Genomic DNA, 21971 nt, shown 5'->3' on the forward strand with positions numbered 1-21971 from the left:
GAATCGATGAATGCTCATTATGACCAGTTTGTCAATTCGACGACTACGCTTATGCAGTTTGTACATGGTAATGAGAAGTCTTTGGCTTTGCTTGCTAGGAAAGAAAGAGATTCTGATTACCGCACCGAGCATAGTTCACGGATTGTGCCTAACGATGCTTTCCTCCTTATGCATGCCGCGAAGGCCTATACGATCTCAATATTCAATAAATTTAAAGAGCAACTAGAAAAGGCAAAGATGGAGTACAAAATTGATGGGGAACAGATTGACATGTATGGAACCGGAAGCTACATGGTGAAATGGAGAGACCCACTGAAGAATTCTGTTTGGAGAGTGAGTTTCGATAGAGGAACCTTAGAGGGAGACTGCGAATGCAAGTACTTTCAGTTTATGGGTTTGCTTTGTGGTCATATCTTAAAGGTTTTTATGCGCTACTAGATTGAAAAGATTCCAAACCATTTTAGATTGACGCGGTGGATGCAAAAGGCTAACACTTATAGAGCGGAGTTTGATACTGGATTTGTGGTCGGGAATGTCTCAAATGAACCTTTGAGAGTGGCTCATTCTATCAAGGTTGCTTCTCAAGTGGCTACGATGCGTCGGCATACTTTTGAGGGTTATTCATATTTTATTGAAAAGATTGGTGAAATGGCTATTGGAATTTCAAAGTTTAATGAGACTTCCCTCTGAAGGAGACGCGAAGTTGCAGAGCCTTCGATACCTTCGGTTAATACATCACGTGTTTTTTTTTTTTTATGTTTAATTTGATATAAATTTAGTGTTTAATTGATTGTTTAATTTGATATAAATATTTATTTTAATTCGGTCTTTATTTCAGCTATTGATTTTGAATCCCAACATTTCTCAAACAAAAGGGAGGGGAAGAAGAAAGGATAGATGGAAATCCCCAAAGAGATAGCCTTAAACAATTCAGGAAGAAAGTGTCACGATGTGGATAGATTGCTAACCATGACTCGAAAATTGTCCGGAAAAAATAATAATGAATCTGTCGATTGTAAGTGTAGCTTTATTCAAAACTCTTTGATTCATTTGTTCACTAGTTCTAATGATATTTTATCTGCGCGTCGAATATTTGATTCTATATTGGTCCCAGATGTTGTGTCATGGACTTCATTGATGTCTGGACTTGTTAAGAGTGGTTTAGATATGGCAGCCTTGTTAGAGTTTTATCAAGTGTTGTTAAGTAGAACTGTGTCGAGGGTTGTGTTCTATTGCATCATTATGCCCATTGGATAGTATCTAATGTTGCCTTCTAGGCTCTAGATAGGAAACATCATAATGATAGACCGGTGCTTTTTTTGATAACTTCTTTCTCCCTTTTTATTTTCAAAGTTCAATATTGCTGGTTTAGGTTACTTTTGGGGAGTTTAATTAGACTGAGTTCTAATCTCATTGATGTTGTAGAAGAGAAGTATGGCTCAAGGAGAAATGGAGAATCTAGAGGCAGAGCTTTGCTTTAGGTAAAAATACTGCCTACTCATCTGTTCGTTTCCAGCCCCTCTACTTTGCATCAGTCGATCTTCAGTCTTTTCATCATTCTCTGCGGTTATGTTTCTGACTGCTACAGTTCCACAAGATGCCACAGTATCACTGCCACCTTGACTATGCACCATTCGAAGAAAGTGCGTCAAAATTGAGTTATTAGCTACAACGGGAGAAATTGTCACGGAAAGAGTGAGAGAAGAAGCAGAAGTGTTGAAAGAAGGTGGAGAAGTTGAAGAGAGCTGAAACTTGGAGTGAAAGGCTTGAACAAGCCAAAGCTAGGTGCTTGGCGGGCTATACTTGTTGTTAATTTCATTACGATGTGCTTAAATGTTGTAATACGAACAATAATATTTGGGATTGCATAAAGCATTTTGATGTGCTTATTATAAATGTTCTTGTTGTTACTCAAGTTGCGCCCACTTGCAATTTTGTTCCGTAGTAAGTTGATATGATGCATTGATGCGGATACTATACCACCAAGATAATGCCAACGTTTGTCAACAAAAATTTACCTCAACTCATATGATCATCAATCAACATCAACAAAATTTAGCTCAACTGATAAATTGCCAAAACCACGAAACTTCGGTTTTTTTGCCTCTTGACGGTCAAGGGGCAAAAAAGCAGACACGTCATTTTTTTATCCAAGTTCAAATCCAAACGATATGGCCACACCGTTTGGACTTAGTCCCAAACGGTGTGGCCATGCCGTTTAGGACTAAGTCCAAACGGTAAACGGTGTGGCCATATCGTTTGGATTTGAACTTGGATCAAAAAAATAACGTGTCTGTTTGGACTTAGTCCCAAACGGTCACACCGTTTGGACTTAGTCCCAAACGGCATAGCCACACCGTTTGGACTTAGTCCCAAATGGCATGGCCACACCGTTTGGGACTAAGTCCAAGCGACGTCATTTTTTTTATGCAAGTTCAAATCCAAAGCGATATGGCGCACCGTTTGGACTTAGTCCCAAACGGTGTGGCCATGCCATTTGGGACTAAGTCCAAACGGTGTGGCCATATCGCTTTGGATTTGAACTTGGATAAAAAAATGACGCGTTCTGTTTGACTTAGTCCCAAACGGTGCCACACCGCTTGGACTTAGTCCCCAACGGCATGGCCACACCGTTTGGACTAGGTCCGAAATGGTATGTTACCATGTTGTTTGGGATTTGAACTGGGATAAAAATGGTGTTGTTGCTGTTTGGACTTAGTCCCAAACGGTGTAGCCACACCATTTGGACTAAGTCCAAACAGACAACACCATTTTTATCCCAGTTCAAATCCCAAACAACATGGCCACACCATTTCGGACCTAGTCCAAACAGACATGTCATTTTTTTTATGCAAGTTCAAATCCAAACGATATGGCCGCACCGTTTGGACTTAGTCCCAAACGGCATGGCCACACCGTTTGGGACGTAAGTCCAAACGGCATGACCATATCGTTTGGATTTGAACTTGAATCAAAAATGGCGTGTCTGTTGGACTTAGTCCCAAACGTGTGACCACCGCTCAAGAGGCAAAAAGAGGCAAAAAAAAACATTAAGCGCTTGCATTAGATCTTTTGTGTTTTGGCAAATAACATTGGGATTTTGTTGATAACATTGGGATTTTTGTGTTCGCATTAGATTATTAATAGAGATACTTATTTGTGACAAATTAAAATCGCCAAGTTGTCGGAGAGCACAAGAAGAGCCATTGAATGGATATAAACTGAGATCTAAGCAAAGCACAGATGCGCAACCCTGGTAAGTAGTATAACTGTTTACTCCACTGACAACAGATGTCTTATTAAATTCAATGCCTGCTAATAGCAGAAACATAACCAAAGGCCATTCTTTGGCATGCCGTTTTACTAGATCTTGCACCAAAAAACCCTAGGATCTTAGGTGAACATCAAAAGAATGACAAGTCCAAAGCAAGATCACTATCATTTCATATTTCAACAATGTGACACCATGTGAAATACATTGTCTGAATTACTGAACATAAAGCTAAGTTGCTACATATCAACAACTTGCACTTACAAAAGAGTCCTAACATAACATTTTTTGACTACAAAGAGATTTCCAATCTAACTTTCTGACTTTAGTTGTATATCTAACTCTTTGTTCTTTATCTCCTTCCTGCAAAACAAAAAAATTGAATAAACAGATCAGTCAAGCAAAGTTAAATCAAACTGCTTTATTAAGGTCTGACAGAAAAACTAACATCTCCACTTGCTTCCTCATGTTCACCATCTTCCTCCACCACCATTTGCCTAATTACCCCCCAATAAAAACACATGAATCAGTATAAATACTACCACATATGTCAAATCCAACACCAAATCTAGAAACCTCATTGATTGGAAAACTCTTGAACTTAAGTCATGATCAACTCTCAAAAGAACAAAGAAAGACAAATGCCAATAAACACTCCCCTCAAGATCTTCTCAAACAAGAAGTATACAACTCTCAGAGCACTCCCCGCATCATCTCAACTAACACAAACTGAAAAGTAAAGCAAAACCCGCATCATCTCAAATGCCAATAAACACTCCCCCATCATCTCAACTAACACAAACTGAAAAGTAAAACAAAACCCACCAAAAACAAACACAAATTCCAACTAACATGATCTCCTAACTCTTTCTTTAGCTCCAAGACACACGGTACACTTACAACTCGGTCAAAAAGAATCGAGTTAAGAAAGAAAGAATCTTGGAATCAATACCCCTCATTTCTAGTCGCGCATAAATAACTCAGAGCAGATCATTGCAATAATGCATGAGCATTTTTATCTACCGGACAAAAACAAAACCACCCTCACTTCCCACTTCCCCACTTAAAACTCTAAAAAATAATACAAGAACTAATAAACAATAAACACTATTGAGAACTGATAAACCATTGAGAACTGACAAACAAACCATTTCCATTTCCAACACTCGTCCCAACACAAGATAAAAGGAGGTAAACTAACCAAACTAACCACTAAACCCTAAACTAACCAAACTCAACATACCTAAATCCTATGCTCCTTCATGATATCGTCTGCTAATGAACTTGCACTGGGTCAAATTGTATGCCTCCACGAACTCGTTCTGTGCATCGTCTGGAATCGCAGTCCCACCCAATTGCAGGCCTTGATTGAGCAAGCGAGAAATTTTATCGACGACGGGGTGCTGTCAAAATTAAAACGAAAAACTACATTAGTATATACATTTACATTTATAAAATACCAAAACAAAACAAAAAAAAATTAACGTTGTAAGATATTAACTCACCATATTATGATATGGAAGACTCTGTAGGGAGTAGTGACTAAGATGATCAGGGTTTATCATTCGAATATGACTATTGTTTTCATACCAACTCATGTATCTACTAACACACTCCCATGGATAAGACGGAATGGGTCCTCGTTGTTCAAGTTGAATCAAGTGATTCTGCCATTTACTCCAGTAGGAAGACGCAATATTAAATTTCACATCATACCCGCGTCCGGAAGTAGTTCGCGTCGAGGTCTTTGGTCTTGGGGGATCTGAGGGTACAAACTGCATATGACCCAACTGACGCACAACCCTCGAAACATTATACTGCTCGACATTATCAAGAAAGCATATAAATCCCTCGAAAAATGTTATTTCATCCACCGGCCGTGTAGCTCGGACTTCAACATAGGGATACCATTCAACCTGTCAAATAGCATATGATCGAGGAATTAATAATTAACCACATACTAATAATATCAATTAATAAATAAAACTATTTACATACAAAAATGCTTACATCGGTACAAGTCATATTATCAATGGTGGCTCGGGTATGCTTCAATGCAGCTGTTGTACTAACATAAAAAGACTGAGTAACTGAGTACCTATGAGCACGGGACATGCTCAACTGATAGTCCTCATTTGGGTATGGCCTGAACACCGGGAAGTACTCATAAATCCATGCCTACATTAATATAGACACCCAGTTAATATTGTAATAGATAGATAAAATTGACATTGAAAAGAAAAACAAAAAAACTAATACCTGTAGGAGAATGAAATAGCCTGAAACACCCTTCACCTTGGCACTTGTGGCAGTCCCAAGACCCACACCCCGAAGTAAGTATATAAAGTTGCTGCACCCCACGCCAGTAGTCTCGATCTCGGCAAATTTCAAAAGCAGTCTCAGATAACAAACGGGAACTGCAGTTCCAGACGTGTCGGTGAAGGCGGTACATCCAAAGAAAAATAACAGATAAGCTCTCACAGCAAACTGCACCTCTTTTTGGTTTGACGCCTTCTTCACAACAACCCTATTTTCATCACGTAAATCTTCACCTGTTACCTTCCCAGCAAACTGCTTCATCAAGAAATTCATCCTAACTTTGGAAGTGAACTTATTGGATTTCATCTCCGCATCTATCTTATCCATGGGCATGCCAAGATCTTTGTGGAGGAGTCTTTTTGTCTGTTCCAAGGTCAAATCGGTGTCCCCGATCCACGCTGCTTTGCCTCGATCGAACTCCTAAGAGTTGGGAAACATCGCCCAATGTGATTGTCATCTCGCCCCCACAAGATATGAAACGTGTTGGTCTCGGATGCCACCTCTCCACAAACGCAGACCAACACAGATCCCCGATGCTCAGATACACCTAAGACCCGAGCACATAAGCCGGTCCTTTGAAGCTCCACGTGAAAAGTAGAATAGTCCCCGAACACTCTCCAATGATATCCCATTGTACCAACTTGTTTAGGTGCCCATGGCACTTCAACACCCCTCGCTCCGCCTAAAACAACAAAAACTTAGTATTAATGTATGCACAAGTTTCATAATACAAAATTTAAATACTAATAGACACTATATGATAATATTACCTGCCCCTCCCAAACATCGTGAGCCACGTGCACTGCATAGTCATACAACAGATGTGACACACAAGGGCCACCTTCATAAACACCTCTCTTGAACTCCAAGTCATTGTTAGACTTTCTCACAATATTCACTGGAGGTACAGGTACATGGACTTCCTCGTCATCCTCGTCATCCTCCTCCTCCTCCTCCTCCTCCGCGTCCTCTTCCTCCTCGTCAGTCTCCTCTTCTGCATCATCAACACCCTTTTCTTCACTATCAGCATGACTTAGAACTACACTCTTCTCACCATCCATATTTACGTCATCGTCATCTACATCTAAATCTAAATCTAAATCTAAATCTAAATCTATATCTACATCTACATCTACATCTACATCTACATCTACATCACTCAAGGCTGTCCCTTTCTTCTTTTTTTGATTTCCTAACTCTACACCACTTACAACATTACTGGATCATCCGCTTTCGATCCCCTCTACTTAACCGATGCGAAGTGGTTGTTCTCCGTCCTCTTTTTTCTCAAGCTCCTCATCGCTCAGCGACCGAACTACTACTCCCCCACCTAACAACTTCTTAGCACCCATGAAAACACTTTTGTTGCATTCTTCACATTCACATTCTTTGTTCGAGGCATTGCTACAAAATAAATAGGAGTTAAAAATAAGACATTCAACTAATTCAAATTGTTGCAATACCAACGAAAAAAAACAAATAACGAAATAAAGGCGTGTGCATGCCAATCTATATCTAAGATGTGCATGCTATCTAGGCAAACTATACTCCTCTATTAAATCCCCCCCACACACTAACAAAAACCCAATCTAATTCAAGCATCTTGAAATAAACTAGGAAAACTTTTATGAACGACTCATGTAAAACTTTAAAGCCGCCATGGAGATAATGAACATAGAAAAAGAAGCACATTTGTAAAACAAAAATAGTCGACGCGGCATAAGAGAAAGACAATATAAGAGCTGAAGCTCGATGGGGAAAATGAAAAGGCCATAATCTCACGAGACACAGTTCTCCAATTTCGCGATTTTGAAAATTTTCGTGTTTTTTGGATTTTGCAAAATTTCGTGTTTTTTGGATTTTGAAATAACACGAAACTTTGAAATATCAGAAATTTTGGGTGAATTAGATCATCAGATCTTGAGGTGGATCGGATGGCTGAGAAGAAGAGTGAGATAAGAGTGGCACTCTAAGACAAAGCGTATATATATATATATATATATATATATATATATATATATATATATATATATATATATATATATATATATATATATATAAACTCGTGCATATTCTCTCTCCTCACCATATCACTCTTTTTTCCAACCCAAACAATATTAGTGACTCCTAAAAAAGAAGAGGTGCTAATAATTTGAAACGCCTCCCCAAATTTGTTTAAATCTCCCTTATCTATTTTTAATTTTCTATGACCTCCTCAAAATAAAAAGATACATATTCTACAGAAAACCTATTACCCTAACAAAAAAACCCACGAGTAAAAATTAAAAAAAAAACACGAGTAAGAAACCAAAAAGTTTCGTCTGTCCGCCGGCTGCTAACAAACCTGCTCTCTTTCACCACCACTAAATCTCATCCTCCAATGATGGCGACCCAGATGAGCAAAAAAAAGAAAGAAAGGTATATTCCCTCTCTTCCCATTCTCTTACTAGATCTAATATTATTTTTTTTTTTTTTTCTAATGTGTTCATTTTGGGTTAATAGTTTGTGGCTGATGGAGTATTTTTCGACTAACTGAATGAAGTATTGACAAGAGAACCAGTACATACGGCTTCCAGTATTTTCCATTTTTGCGAGCTTTATCATATTTCAGTGAACAACAAAGTGTGGCATAACTATTATGCTAGCTTCAAATTGATTAGAATGATGTTGTGTGTTACGATTCCTAGATTGTGAGATTAAATTGAAACCTGCTCACAACAATAAATATCAGTTTATCCCGAAAGTAATATAGAAGAATTTTTTTGTAATCTTGATTAAAGACAAGAGAATATTTGTCGATAGATGAACATTTTGTTAGAGGTCAAAGATTGATAGAATATTGAAATTTAGTTTTCCATAATAAGGTCTGCAGTGACACCATTGGTGCAAATCCGTATATCTATGTTGCACAATATACAATGAGTTGGTTTTTCTGGGTTGTATACCTGAATGGTTGGTGGTTGAGTGTGGATTCTCATCTAATTGGGACACAGCTCCTTCCTCTAGCCCTAGAGTTTTACTGCTTTGTTTCCCAATATATTTTAATATGAACATTATTCTTCTGCAAAATGAGGTTACACTTGAGTGTTGCAGATTCCATTTAGTATACTACTAAATCTGTTGGTAGATAATGTAAAGGAGCGTTTTGGTTTTCTGTGAGGTTTGTGAAGAAAGGGGGAAGAAGGTTGAGATTCTCTGGAAGGACCGAGTTCGCTTGTGAGCGAACCGCCTACGTATCCTCTTTCTTTTCTCTTTTTCCCAGGGAGAGAGGAATCAGGCCCGACGTAGTTCAAATAGGTGGTATTTATAGGCTAAAGGAAAGGTTAATCCGGGAGACACGTGTGTCTCTTGCACACGTGTAAGGTGGAGATCATGAATGAGTGTTAGGCTGGCTATAGTATTAGTCATGTGCTGATTGGGAGTTGACGCGGTCGCCCTTATTTCCCGGTGGTGGGAAGTACGAGTAAGATTTTGGTAATGATCCCCTGGTGGTGATCCTATTCGAGGCATTCTGTCTCTGGCCATGCGTTCGTGCCGTGACATCTTTGGTCGTACCACCTACATGAAAAGAGCTACTCACAGATCGGTCTTGGAGGTCGATGTCCTGAGTTCGCTTATGCTGCGCACATGTGTGTTCATAAGGGAACTGCTCACAGGTCGGTCTTGGAGGTCAATGTCGTGAGTTCGCTTATGCTCCACGCGTGCCTGATAACTTTATGAAGATATCACTCCCTTACACAGCCCCCTCTCAGTAGAGTGTTTATGCCACGGGAAACGTTCTGCTGAGAGAAAAATGTAAGAACGTGTGGAACATGAGCGACCTGTGGTGGAGGACGCGGCGGGGATGGCACAACTTTTGAATCATGTGATTTGACAATTTGGCGGGAAAGGGAAGTGATGGCGTGATGTGCACGTGACAAAATCGTAGCAGTTGATGAAGAAACGTGTCGGCGCGTTATACGGAACTGCTGAAAAGACAGCACCTTGAAACATGTGTGCGGGCTAGAGCATAGGCTGTAATCATAACTTCTTGGTAACTGAACGGGCGGTTTATACAAAATCAAATTTGGGACAACCAAAAAGGTATTCTGTGTTTGCTTCTTCCGTAAAAACGCAAGCGAGGGTTCCTCAGGTGAGTGCTTCTGCTGCTTTATCTTTCCATTTTCGCTTTGCATTCCTCTTCTTCGAAAGTGCGATTCGCAAATACGTAGGTCAGTGTAAGGTTGTAGGGTTTCAGGTTGAGTATTTGATAAAAACACTTGTTAGAATGTCTGATTCTGATGATACTCGATCAGAGGAAGTTCGGGAGATATCATTAAGTTACGGAGAGTATGAAGACGAAGAAGCAGTAAGTGCTGGCTTTGAGGCTGAGTTGGATGAAGAAGCTAGGGTAGATGAGGGAAATACCCGATCTAGGTCAGAAGGTGGTGTGGCTAGTACGTCAGGTCGAGGGGAGATGTCGTCATCAAGTGATGTGCCCCTTAGAAGTGTAAACCGTCGTGCTGGAAACTCGTTCCCCAAACTGAGGGTAGCGTATGGGATTAATGTCCCCGACCTAGAGATATATGAACCACGGTTGAGTGAAAATGTTCGGAGTGAGGAGTACAACCCGCCGAATGGTGGAATAATAATCTGTGAGGGCCAGTTGAGAGCGCATATGCAAATACCGTTCTCGAAACTGGTATGTGACTTCTTGGCCCATTGTTGGAAGTCTCCTTGTCAGTTCGTGGGTAACACCTGGCAATTGTTTAAGGTGTTTGACCTGTTGAACGCGAGTGGGGAATACGACATAGGGGTATCCGACATAGTGGAGCACTATGTGGTACGGCGATCAGGGAATATGAACTTTAGCTTGCAAACCATGACGACGCGTTCTACTGTGATCGATGGTGTAAGCAATGAGGCCTGGACAAAGAGGCCGCTGTTGCTAGTTGGCAACTACTGTGTGAACGGGTGTAGATTGCGAACTAGGATTTGTAACATATCTGGTGGGTAGGAAAATTTTTCTGTTGTTACTTTATTTAACGACTGATAGTTGTTCTAACAGGCTCTTGTCTTGCGTTGGCTGCGAGTTTTTCGTGAAAAGCGAACCGATCGTGGGGAGATAGAGAGGTTCGCTCGGCTGACTCATGAAGAAAAACAAGCGAAGTTGCCTGAAGTGGCTCATTTCTTTGTGGAAAAGGGTGGGCCTGCGATCCGGGAAAAAAGGAAGGCGCAAAAAGATCGAGCTCGAGGCCAGACAAGGGAAGAGGTGATGGAGGCGCGAACGAGTGACTTGGTAACGCGAGAAGAGAGGCAACGGCGATGGCGACCGAGAGGCGACCCTTCGCGAAGTGGTACCTCGGGGCGGAGGATCGAAGCCCGCCCGAAGGGGTTCGATCGATGCGCCTGTGGAGTTGGAAACGGTGGTTTTCAACCCTCGAGCAAGGAGCAGGTCGGAGAAGAGGCCGCGCTATGTCTCTGAGGAAGACGCTATTCGAGTGACTAAAGTAGCGCGGCACGCTCTTGGGGAAAGCTCCAGCGCAGGGGGCGGTTCTGATGGTGGTGCGGCTGGGGCTATGGTTTCTCGCCGTAGTGGAGCACGACCTGAGCAGGTCATGGACTTCGCCACTTTTGGGGCGGGTCCAAAGTCTTCGACGGGCGCGAATCCAAATCGGTGGCAAAAGCGAAAGCTCACTAGCGCAAAGCGCGAGTGGGAAGGCGGTTGTGGTTCTTTGACGAGCTAGAAGGACGGTTTGTTTTTCGGGACGAAAGCATGGAGCGAACGAACCGCGGAAGCAAAAGTGATCAGAAGCCGGATCGAGTAAGATATCGGGTTGTTTGTTAGAACAGATAGCGCTAGATGGCAACCGTAAGGAGCTGGATGATAAAGGGTTGGCTGATAACTTGAGACGAATGGAGATTGCACAATGCTTGGTATGCGTGTCTATCTTTGTTTAATGTAACTGTTTTCGTATACACGCTGCTATTCTGTGGCGATTAACCATGCGTGTGTTTTTGCAGCTGGTAAGTGGGTTTCAGAAATTGAAAGAGATTGCCCAGTTCGCGGAGGCAGATAGAGAAGCGGTGGTGAAGCTGTCTGACGAGCTGAAAAATGTCCAGGAAGCCTCGAAGATGGAACGCGAGGAACTGGAAGATCTGAAGAAAGCTCATCAAGCGCTGAGTCTGGCCAAGATGCTGAAAGATACTGAAGCTGAAGATCTGAGGCAAAAACTACAGGGAGCGGAAGAGAACGTCCTAGCAGCGACTGTGGAAATTGGTAGGCTGAACGAGTATACCTTACACTGCAAGAAGGTTGCTCAGGACGCTACCAAAGCCTATGACGTTCTGGATGCAGATTTCATTGAACTGGAGGCGGATTACAATGCTTTGAAGATAGATCATGCACGTTGTACATCTCACACCGGGGTAGAACAGGTACCGGGAGTGATTAGTGGCGCTCCTGCTGCTTCAGAGGTCATGCCGGATATTGTGCTACCGCGAACTGATGCTGCTGCTTCTGATGTGCTGATGAGTTTAGACTTGGATGGAGTTTCTGTGATGGTGACTGGGAGAGATGCTGAGATTGATGAGTCGCTCATGCCTAGAGAACTAATTATCGAGCCAAGAGATAGCGAGTTGTAAATTCGTTATGTAATGCTGTCAACTTATAAGCTGTGATACAATAGAACTGGTTTCCTGGGGTAACCTGGGCAGTTCGTCTTTTTATTTGTATGTGCCCGCGACTGCGGAGTGATCCGTACCCGCTCGCTTTGGGGTACTCCCCGCGGAGGACGAATATTGCTTAATCGGGTTGGATTTCGAGTAGTCTCAAAGAACCCGCTAACTTACTATGGTTCCAACTTGCTAAGACAGTCGTTGTTTTTGCGTGTATGCCATGCTTGTTGTTTGTTGCCGATTATGTGTGAATCGCTTTGCTTGACCACGGTTGTGTTCAAGCATAAACAAAGCATGGCAGGTGCATTGTAGTGACCACTTCCCCGCCCATGACTGGTAAAGTTGCATGAGCGTCTGGTTGTTAAATTGCTTGCAGCTATTAAGGTGGTGCGCGTAACGAGGCCACCAGGTCGCTGGATCCTGGTTCGTGAAAGAAGTCGAATCGTGTTGTGTTTAGTGCCGCTAACGGCAATGTTCCCGCGTGCGACACGCGGGAGGGAGGCGAAATGCGTTCAAGGAACATAATGATGGCGGGCAGATGGTGTTTGGCGTCTCAAGGTAATTATGAGGCGCTTAGGAAAAGACGTTTCCTATTGCATAAAACTGCTCATCGAATACCAACAAAGTATTTGCTCGTCTTCTTGCCTAAACTTAAGTCTTTCTTCTCACTTTGCTCCTTTGCTGTGCATCACCATCGTTGCTGCTCGTTGAGGTACGTTCCTTCTCCTCTGAGAGTGTTATTTCGTCGAGAAGAATTTGGAATAAAACTGTAGCTCATGTGACAGTACTTTTGTGTGCTAGGTTTTATCATGGCAAGGTGTCGTCCATTCATGAGGGGAGAAAAAAGCATGAGAGATACGTCGCCTCTGATAATGGAGAGGATTGAGTTTGAACCGCATGTGCATGGTGATCACGGAAAGAGGAAAGATGAGACTGTAGAGGCGAAGGGTCATAAACGTTCCAGGAGGGCTGGACATCTAACTAGCGGCATTGTGTTTAGGTCGCCGCAGCGGGTAGGTGACACTGATCGTCACGCTGCGGAGTGTAGCGACCTGAGGCAAGGTTGGCCAGTCGCTGGTGAGAGTTCGTCTCCACGGTGTGGTGATGTGGGGAGCGAATTCTACTACATGGGGAAGACGGGGAAGAAGTATATGGTGAAACGCCAGATCAGAAGCTTCCACTCGGCGCCATAAAGCGACCAGCGCTCGCGGGATCGATAAATCGGATGGTGATAAGCCGGAGGTGAAGGATGAGGACATGGATACGTTCTTTGGGGGCGATGGATATGGCTGCTTGTTTGGTAAGTTCCGCATACACTAGGTTGTTATATCGGTTACTAAGGCAACCGATTCTTTAACCCGCCTTCGCGGGTTTCTTGCGGGGATATGATAAGTTGAAAGATGTTGTACAAAATAGGGAGATGGATGACAACCCTCACGTCGAGCTAGGGTGTATGCGAGCTGCGTGGGGGGCAGACAAGAGAAAACTGGAGGTGATGACTACCAAGTACCATAACATGATGGCCAAGAATGCTGCGTTAGTGACTGACGTGACGGAGTTAGAAAGGGAATTAGCTGTGGTGACTGCTTATGCTAAGAAGTGCCAGAAGGTGACACGTAAAGCGAAGAAGGCGTATACCGAAGCATGTATCGCCTACGCCGCTCTGGACGAGAAGTATGATGCGCTGAAGAAAGCGATTGTGAGCGATGAACGAGGGCATGAGATGCATGTGATGCTGAGGTCGGCTCGGCATACTGCTTCGACTAGCACAGCACCAGAAGATAAGCATGTCATAAGTGAGATTTGATAAGGTGATCATGATTTGGTTCTGTCAGCCATGAATTGTAAGTTCTATTTACATTTCCCTCTCTTATACGAGAGTTAACAATAGAGCTGTGTTTTCAGGCTTGCCTGAGCAGTTCGCCTTTTTCCTGCAGAGAACTGGTTTCCACAAAAGTGGTAGTTCGATACTTGGTTAATTTTTGTAATGAGCACCGATCTAGATTTTCTGGGTAATCCCAGCAGATCGGTGGATGTAGTTATTGTGACGAATGGTCATATAATTTTATAGGATTCGAGAAATATGCGTCCTGCCGTGTAGTCAACCCTAGAAATATAGGTCGTCGACGTGACAGGGATTGGAGAGGCTATGTTGCCTGTGAGCTCCGGAGAGCTGTCGGCTCGCGGAGAGCGTTCTCGTTTAGTCGATCCTAGAAATATAGGTCTTCCACGTGACAAGCATTGGAGAGGCTATGTAGCCTGTGAGCTCCGGAGAGCTGTCGGCTCGCGGAGAGCGTTCTCGTTTAGTCGATCCTAGAAATATGGGTCTTCGACGTGACAAGCATTGGAGAGGCTATGTAGCCTGTGAGCTCCGGAGAGTTGTCTGCTCGCAGAGAGCGTTCTCGTTTAGTCGATCCTAGAAATATAGGTCCTCGACGTGACAAGAATTGGAGAGGCTATGTAGCATGCGAGCCCGAGAGAGTCGCTTTCGCCGCTGGAGAGCGCGTCTCGTTTAGTCGATCCTAGAAATATAGGTCCTCGACGTGACAAGAATTGGAGAGGCTATGTAGCCCGTGAGCTCCGGAAAGCTGCGCCACGCTTTCAGAGCGTTCTCGCTTTAGTCGATCCTAGAAATATAGGTCCTCGACGCGTGACAAGAATTTGAGAGGCTATGTAGCCTGTGAGCTCCGGAGAGCTGTTTGCTCGCGGAGAGCGTTCTCGTTTAGTCGATCCTAGAAATATAGGTCCTCGACGTGACAAGAATTGGAGAGGCTATGTAGCCTTGTGAGCTCCGGAGAGTCGTCGCGCCATGAGACCGTTCTCGTTTAGTCGATCCTAGAAATATAGGTCCTCGACGTGACAAGAATTTGAGAGGCTATGTAGCCTGTGAGCTCCGAGAGCTGTCTGCTCGCGGAGAGCGTTCTCGTTTAGTCGATCCTAGAAATATAGGTCCTCGACGTGACAAGAATTGGAGAGGCTATGTAGCCTGCGAGCTCCGGAGAGCTGTCTGCTCTGTAGAGAACGAGCTGTGAGTGGTTTCCTCATGTTGAATTGCTGTAGAATATGAAGCGACCTCAGCGGAGCTGGTCTCGGGTGATTGTTTCTCAACCGGAGGAATGGAGATCTTGGCAACAGGAGTTGGTGTGACCTTTGGGGTCTTGACACCAGGAGCGGAGGCGACCTCTGGGGTCATGATAACAGGAGCTGGGGCGACCTCTGGGGTCTTGATAACAGGAACTGGGGCTGAGTGGTGACGCTATGTAGCGTTTGAGCTTGAGTGAGCGTTATACTCAGCTGGGTGCCGTGACCCGAGTGATTCTGTGGGCATCCTACTTTGGAGATCGTCATCAATAACTAGCCTTGAATTGGCGTGACCATAGTTAGCCCCAGTGTTGGAGCTTCATTGACTAGCCCCAGTTCGGAGATGACTGTGGCTAGCCCCTAGTTTGGAGCTTGAAGAACCTGTACAAAATGCGAGCTGTACAAAATGGGAGCTAACACCAAAGAGTTAGTACGACCTATCAGTAGTAATTTTGGAGATGCATAGATCATAATAACATAATTGAACTTGTTTAGATGGCAACAATGAACCCCAGTCCGGAAATGGTTGTGGCTAACCCCCAGTGTGCATCGGAGCTTGATTGACCTGCACTAGATTGAACTAATATCAAAAGAAATTAGAACAAAAAACTATTAACTTGGAGACTTTTCCCGCTTGAGCAGGGTAATGTGCCCGTTCATTGTGCCTAGGTGACCAACTAAACTCTAGACTTGAGCTTCGAGGCTTGCCATGCTTCGTGGGCTTGAGACTTTTGGTTTCTGGAGTTTGGATTTGTTAGGTGGTTTCTCAAGAAATCGAGACCACAGACGGCGCCAATGTAAAGGAGCGTTTTGGTTTTCTGTGAGGTTTGTGAAGAAAGGGGAAAAGGTTGAGATTCTCTGGAAAGACCGAAGTTCGCCAGGAGCGAACTACCCACGATCCTCTTTCTTTTCTTTTTTTCGTGGAGAGAATCAGGCCCGACGTAGTTCAAATAGGTGGTATTTATAGGCTAAAGGAAAGGTCAATCCGGGAGACACGTGTGTCTCTTGCACACGTGTAAGGTGGAGATCATGAATGAGTGTTAGGCTGGCTATAGTATTAGTCATGTGCTGATTGGGAGTTGGCGCGGTCGCCCTTATTTCCCGGTGGTGGGAAGTACAAGTAAGATTTTGGTAATGATTACCCCTGGTGGTGATCCTATTCGAGTATGCTCTGTCTCCGCCATGCGTTCATGCGTGACATCTTTGGTCGCATTCCACCTACATGAAAGGAGCTACTCACGATCGGTCTTGGAGGTCGATGTCCCGAAGTTCGCTTATGCCGCGCATTACGTGTGTTTCATAAGGAACCGCTCACAGGTCGGTCTTGGAGGTCGATGTCGTGAGTTCGCTTATGCTCCACGCGTGCCTGATAACTTTATGAAGATATCACTCCCCTACAGATAACTTCTTGATTATTTTTTTCGCCGCCATAACTTCAGCTTCTGCTAGCCTTTCTAAGTTTTCAAGATGATTAGAAATTGCAATCTTTTTTCTTCCGCTGTTGGAATTTGTTAATGTCAATAAAATAGAGAGCAGGAACCTTGAGTTACCTAATTTATTTTCCTTTGGATCAAGCAATTGTAGAATTCTACTGGTGTTGGAATCTTCCGCCATGAATCTCCTCTTATTCCTAGGTACCTTGAGCATGCCGGATAGTGCCTCAACTGTCATTTCGAGGATACAAAAACAGTTTGCGTCAAGCAATGTTAAGAGCTCTGACATGAATCCTGCATCTTCCATTGCCTTCATGGCCTCTGATGTCCCACATAAAAGAAGTACTGCTTTCACTGCAGATTCCTTGAGGGAAACCTCATTGCCACGGAGTAAGAACAGTAGTCGGTCAAGAAATCTATGACTCATTAGGATATTTACAGAGTTTTTCGAGGAGAAGCACAGGCTCTCAATTGCTCCAAGTGTTGTCTTTCGAGCATTTGTTGAAAATGTTGATTTTGTATTAAGTATCCAAACAAGTGATTGGATAGCCCCTTCTTTAATGATCATATGAAGAAGTGGTTCATCACTGAAAGCCATGTGTACTGAAATCATCATCCATGCCACCCGTACCCAAAACGTTCTCGGTAAATTAAATAAAAATAAAAATCTCATTTTTTCACGATATTTATATTTTGCTTAATGGGCTATTTGGTTTGTTAAAGGTGAGAAGGGGAGAAGGATTACAGAACTGACATATGTCGTTCAAAAAAAGGTTCAAGTTTCCTAAAAACAGTGTCAGAAAGACCATTTTATAATTCTTCTCCATAAAACGTTCATAGATCATTTTTATGAATGAATGTTGGTAGATAGATAGTGAAGGGAATAAGACTCCATAAAAAGCTCTCTGCAACTCAACTCCTTAGCAACTTTAAGTCCTTCCAATGTACCATGTAGTTCGTACAACAACTAACACATATCTAACACATAATCCAGGGATCGATGGTGTTGGCATCATCTTTAGGGACCACTTGAACCAAGTTATGGGAGTTATAGCCCATGGGTTTGGAATCACCACAAATTTTGTTGTGGAATGCTTTGCCATTGTAATAGCTGTAATGGTCGTATTCATGACCTAAGAGGTTAGTGGTGACAAGTGGGCCGGATGCAGTATAGTACGGGGGAACAGGCTGCATGGGATCATATCTACAGTATCCTAACCGCTTTGGAACCACTGCGAGACATGGAGAAAGAGAGAGGAATCCTAACTACAAGATAACTACCGCGATACGTGGAGAGCAAAGGGACATTAGATGGAGGGGAGATCGACGAATCAGAAAGAGAGGGAGGTTAGAAAAGAAAAAAGAGGATATAAAGAGGGGAAGAAAGAAAGAAAAAGGGGAGAACCAGAGAAAAAAATAACAAGAGAGAAGAGTAAGGACAGGAGACAAGGGATCTCATAGGTTGTAATAAGAGTACATACATTTGGCGCCGTCTGTGGGGAACAATAGAAAAATGGCCACCGTAGCGAAAAGAGGAATATGAAGACCTAAGAAAGTAGCGGTTAGAAAAATGGTAGAGGAAATAGAGAGCGTTCAGATGGAAGGGATAGGAGAGGAAGAAATATCAGATGTGGCGGCAGATGCTACCAGACTTCTGCAGGAGGAGATAGTTAGGCTGAGAAATGAGAATGACCAGTTGAGAAAGGAGAGAGAGAGTACACGTGGTGAAACGGAGCGAGGGGATTCTCAAGGCAGCGAAGTGGAGGGGGAAAATGAGGAGGGGAAGAACGAGGAGTTCCCGCCACCGGATGTAGAACTAACGGTGGGCATCATTTTGGAGGTGGTACAGGCTATGATTGAGAAAGATAGGAAATTGAACCGCGTAGCAGAAAGAGCGAACCAGAGCGCTGCACAGAAAGAGGTGGCTAGTCTCAATAAAAATCCACTGACAAATGCAATATGGAATGCTGAAGTGCCTAAGAGATTCTCCCAGCCCAGATTTGAGAGATATGATGGGAAAGGAGATCCTACTATCATTTGCACCATTTTCGGCAACAGATGTCGTTATGGCAGGAGAGTAAGTATGATGGACTCCGCTGCATGATGTTCCCCGCCAGCCTTAAAGGGGGAGCATCTGATTGGTATTACAGATTGGCTTCACGGAGCATTAAAGGGTTTGAAGAGCTAGAGCGCGCTTTCGTGGATCACTTCATACACCAGAAAAGAAGGGTGGTTGATATCGCGGCTCTGTTCAACATCAAACAAAGGTCTGCAGAATCATTAAGGGAGTTTTTGTGCAGGTTCAAGGAGGAGACACTGAGGGTGGAAAATCTGGATGAACACACACCGGTCATAGCCTTCCAGCACGGCTTGAGGTCGGGAACTAGAGTTCATGAGTCGGTTTCAAAAATTGAGATAAATACTTTGCATGCTCTGTACCCAAAAGTAGAAAAATACATATGATATGAGGATATAATGCAAAGGACTGCGAAGGAACAGAAGGAATCTGGGAAGGCAGTGCAGGCTGTCGACGGAGATGACCGAAAGGGTAAAGGTAGGACAGAAGAAAAAGAGAGAGGATCATACATAAGATAAAATCGAGGTCCAGAGAGGATGGGGGATCGAGGTAGAAGGGATATCCTAGAGAGGAAGCCATATCGTGAAATAGAACATACTCCACTCAACAAGCCCTTAGAGGAAATATTGCCTTTAATTAAGGGACAACAATATTATGAGGGTCCGCGGAGCACACCAGGTGAGATAGAGGGGAAACCATACTGCGCGTATCATCAAATCAAAAATTATGCCACTAATGAATGTTATGCCCTGAAGTGGTTAGTGGAGAGAATGATTGAAAAAGGGATGCTCAGGGAGTTTGTCGCGGAGGTTCATCAGGCAGAAAGAGTGCCAGCGTCGGCTAGAATATTAGGTACTATCAATGTCATCTTTAGTGGAGAAATCCTTGGAAGGAATGCACACAAAGATAAGATAAGAAAGACAGCGAGTTTATGACAAGTGAATGAGGTGGTGAGCACACCGCGGCTAGTTTGTGGAACCGCAGTGGGAGATGAAAGCATAATGTTCACCCCAAAAGACTTAGAGTCAGTGATTGCACCACATGAGGATGCCTTGGTGATTACTATAGCCATGGGTAATTATCTGGTAAAAAGGGTGTTGATAGACTGCGGCAGTTCCGTGGATTTGTTATTTAAAAGGGCCATGGAGGAGATGAACATCAGTAGAGATCAGTTAAAAGCTCCTCAGACCAATTTGTATGGGTTCAACGACAGTATGACAGAGCCCATGGGGGAGTTGGTGTTACCTGTAACGGCAGGTCCAACGACTATATTCACTCGGTTTATGGTGGTGGATACCAGTTCCCAATATAATGCAATTCTGGGAAGAAAATGGATTCACGAAATGAAGGCCATTCCGCCGACATTTTACCAGGTGATCCGCTTCCCCACTAATGGGGGACATATAAAATAAGGGGGGATCAAGTGGCCGCGCAGAACATCTATCAGGTAACTGTGAAGGGAATAGTCCGGGGAAAGAAAGTGGAGGGGTCATCACCTGAACAAAGTTCAACATAGCAATTACAGGAGGCGGCATTGACAGATGCTTACGAGCCCCCGCTGGGACTGAAAACTCTGGATGAGGTCAAGGTAGTGAACCTGGGGTTAGGAGATGAGGAAAAGTTTACATCAGTGGGAGCGGACTTGCCAGAGGAATGGAAAAGTAAATTAGTGCAATTTTTGACAGAGAATGTAGATATATTTGCATGGGTGATTAAGGATATCACGGATTTAGACCCAGAGTATGCCTGTCAGGGCATCTCCAATGGAGAGTTTAAATTTACATCTCCACATAGGCTCCACATAAGTGCCATTAGGATTTTACACTCCTAAATCCACATAATTATATTGTGTGGAAATTTACACACTGGGGTGTCTCCAATGGAGAAAAAAATTACAAATTTGCTATATTCAATGACAAAGACATCATTTTCCATATAATCCCCACATTAAAGTTTGATTGAATTCACATTCACATGAACTTGGTGAGAAAGAGGATGAGGAGTATATACGTAACTTGGTCCATTCGAGAGGGCTGATTTTTAATTTTTCAATGACGAAACCAATCATGACATTGTTATTTTGCTATTTTACAGAAAATGAGGAAGAGAAAGAGCAGTAACAGTTGTTCGAGACTCGTGTTATAGAATAACATTCGCGTCGAAACTCGGCACCAATCCGGAAGTTCAATAAACCCAAAAACAGCATCTGCAAGAATTATTGTGAATAAATGAAATAGAGAAGGATTAGAAATACCAACAAGAAGAGTTGGAAACAATATGCAAGAATTATAGGTGAAAGAAATTGATTGTATTGAATCAGATTGTGTGGAAATCCAAATCCATTTTGAAGAGAAATCATCTATTTTTGGTGAACAATCGATCCAAGCCTCATGAATAGTGAGACGTCATTCTTAATGCCATCTGGTCCTTATTAAAACCGAGACATTAGTCGAACTGACGTCCATGTCTTTTAATAGAGTGGAAAAGAGGTGTATATATTCCACCCAGGCTATCAGCTATTAGCTATTTTATATGGTTCACACACTGCATTGGAATAGTGTTTTTTAAGTACGGGTGTAAATTTTACATGTTTTTACGGTTTACACCTCCAATATGAATAAAGATACTAAGCCGGTAAGACAAAAGATGAGAAATGTAAGACCTAGGTATGCAGAGGGAATTCGCGAAGAAGTTATGCGATTGAAGGGGGCTGGAATAATAAGGGAGGTAGAATTTACAGAATGGTTGTCTAATGTGGTCGCGGTACCTAAAAAGAACGGCAATGTTAGGATGTGTGTCGACTTCACAGATGTGAACAAGGAATGCCCGAAAGATTGTTACCCTATGCCTCGGGTGGATGAGTTAGTAGACAGAATGGCTGGTTACAAAGTGTTTTCCTTTATGGATGCGTCCATGCGATACAATCAGGTCGCAATGTTTGGGCCAGATCAGGAGAAGACAACCTTCGTAGTGGAGGGCGATACCTATTGTTACACAAGGATGCCATTTGGCTTAAAAAATGCAGGGTTACCTTTCAGCGGTTAGGCGAAAAAATGTTCGAAGGAAAGATTAGAAAAGGGATTGAAATTTACATTGACGACATGGTGGAAAAGAGCATGTCGAAAGAGGAACA

At 43.1% G+C, this 21971-nt stretch overlaps 3 protein-coding genes and 1 long non-coding RNA gene across 5 annotated transcripts; 1 reads left to right on the forward strand and 3 right to left on the reverse strand.

Moving 5' to 3' along the window:
* Positions 1-3413: 3413 nt before the first annotated feature.
* Positions 3414-5445, reverse strand: LOC147496714 (uncharacterized). 2 transcript variants are annotated; one of them, XR_015196643.1, is made up of 5 exons: positions 5282-5445; positions 4777-5187; positions 4515-4674; positions 3720-3768; positions 3414-3634 (listed from the first exon to the last, which is right to left on the reverse strand). It is a non-coding gene; the product is annotated as an uncharacterized LOC147496714 (long non-coding RNA). The 2 variants fall into 2 exon arrangements; XR_015196642.1 differs by lacking the exon at positions 3720-3768.
* Positions 5446-6137: 692 nt separating this feature from the next.
* Positions 6138-8176, reverse strand: LOC147496715 (uncharacterized). The gene is made up of 3 exons (XM_086562643.1): positions 8158-8176; positions 6361-6788; positions 6138-6272 (listed from the first exon to the last, which is right to left on the reverse strand). Exons 1-3 carry the CDS (start codon positions 8174-8176, stop codon positions 6138-6140), a joined length of 582 nt encoding a protein of 193 aa, XP_086418769.1.
* Positions 8177-11393: 3217 nt separating this feature from the next.
* Positions 11394-12305, forward strand: LOC147496716 (uncharacterized). The gene is made up of 2 exons (XM_086562475.1): positions 11394-11506; positions 11594-12305. The coding sequence occupies exons 1-2, from the start codon at positions 11486-11488 to the stop codon at positions 12212-12214; spliced, it is 642 nt and encodes a 213-aa protein (XP_086418601.1). The 5' UTR covers positions 11394-11485; the 3' UTR covers positions 12215-12305.
* Positions 12306-16714: 4409 nt separating this feature from the next.
* On the reverse strand, positions 16715-17359 carry LOC147496717 (uncharacterized). The gene has a single exon (XM_086562644.1). It carries the CDS (start codon positions 17357-17359, stop codon positions 16715-16717), a length of 645 nt encoding a protein of 214 aa, XP_086418770.1.
* Between the last annotated feature and the right edge of the window lie 4612 nt (positions 17360-21971).

The sequence above is a fragment of the Coptis chinensis genome, chromosome 5 (genome assembly GCF_015680905.1).
Source record: "Coptis chinensis isolate HL-2020 chromosome 5, ASM1568090v1, whole genome shotgun sequence".
Taxonomy (NCBI): Eukaryota; Viridiplantae; Streptophyta; class Magnoliopsida; order Ranunculales; family Ranunculaceae; genus Coptis; species Coptis chinensis.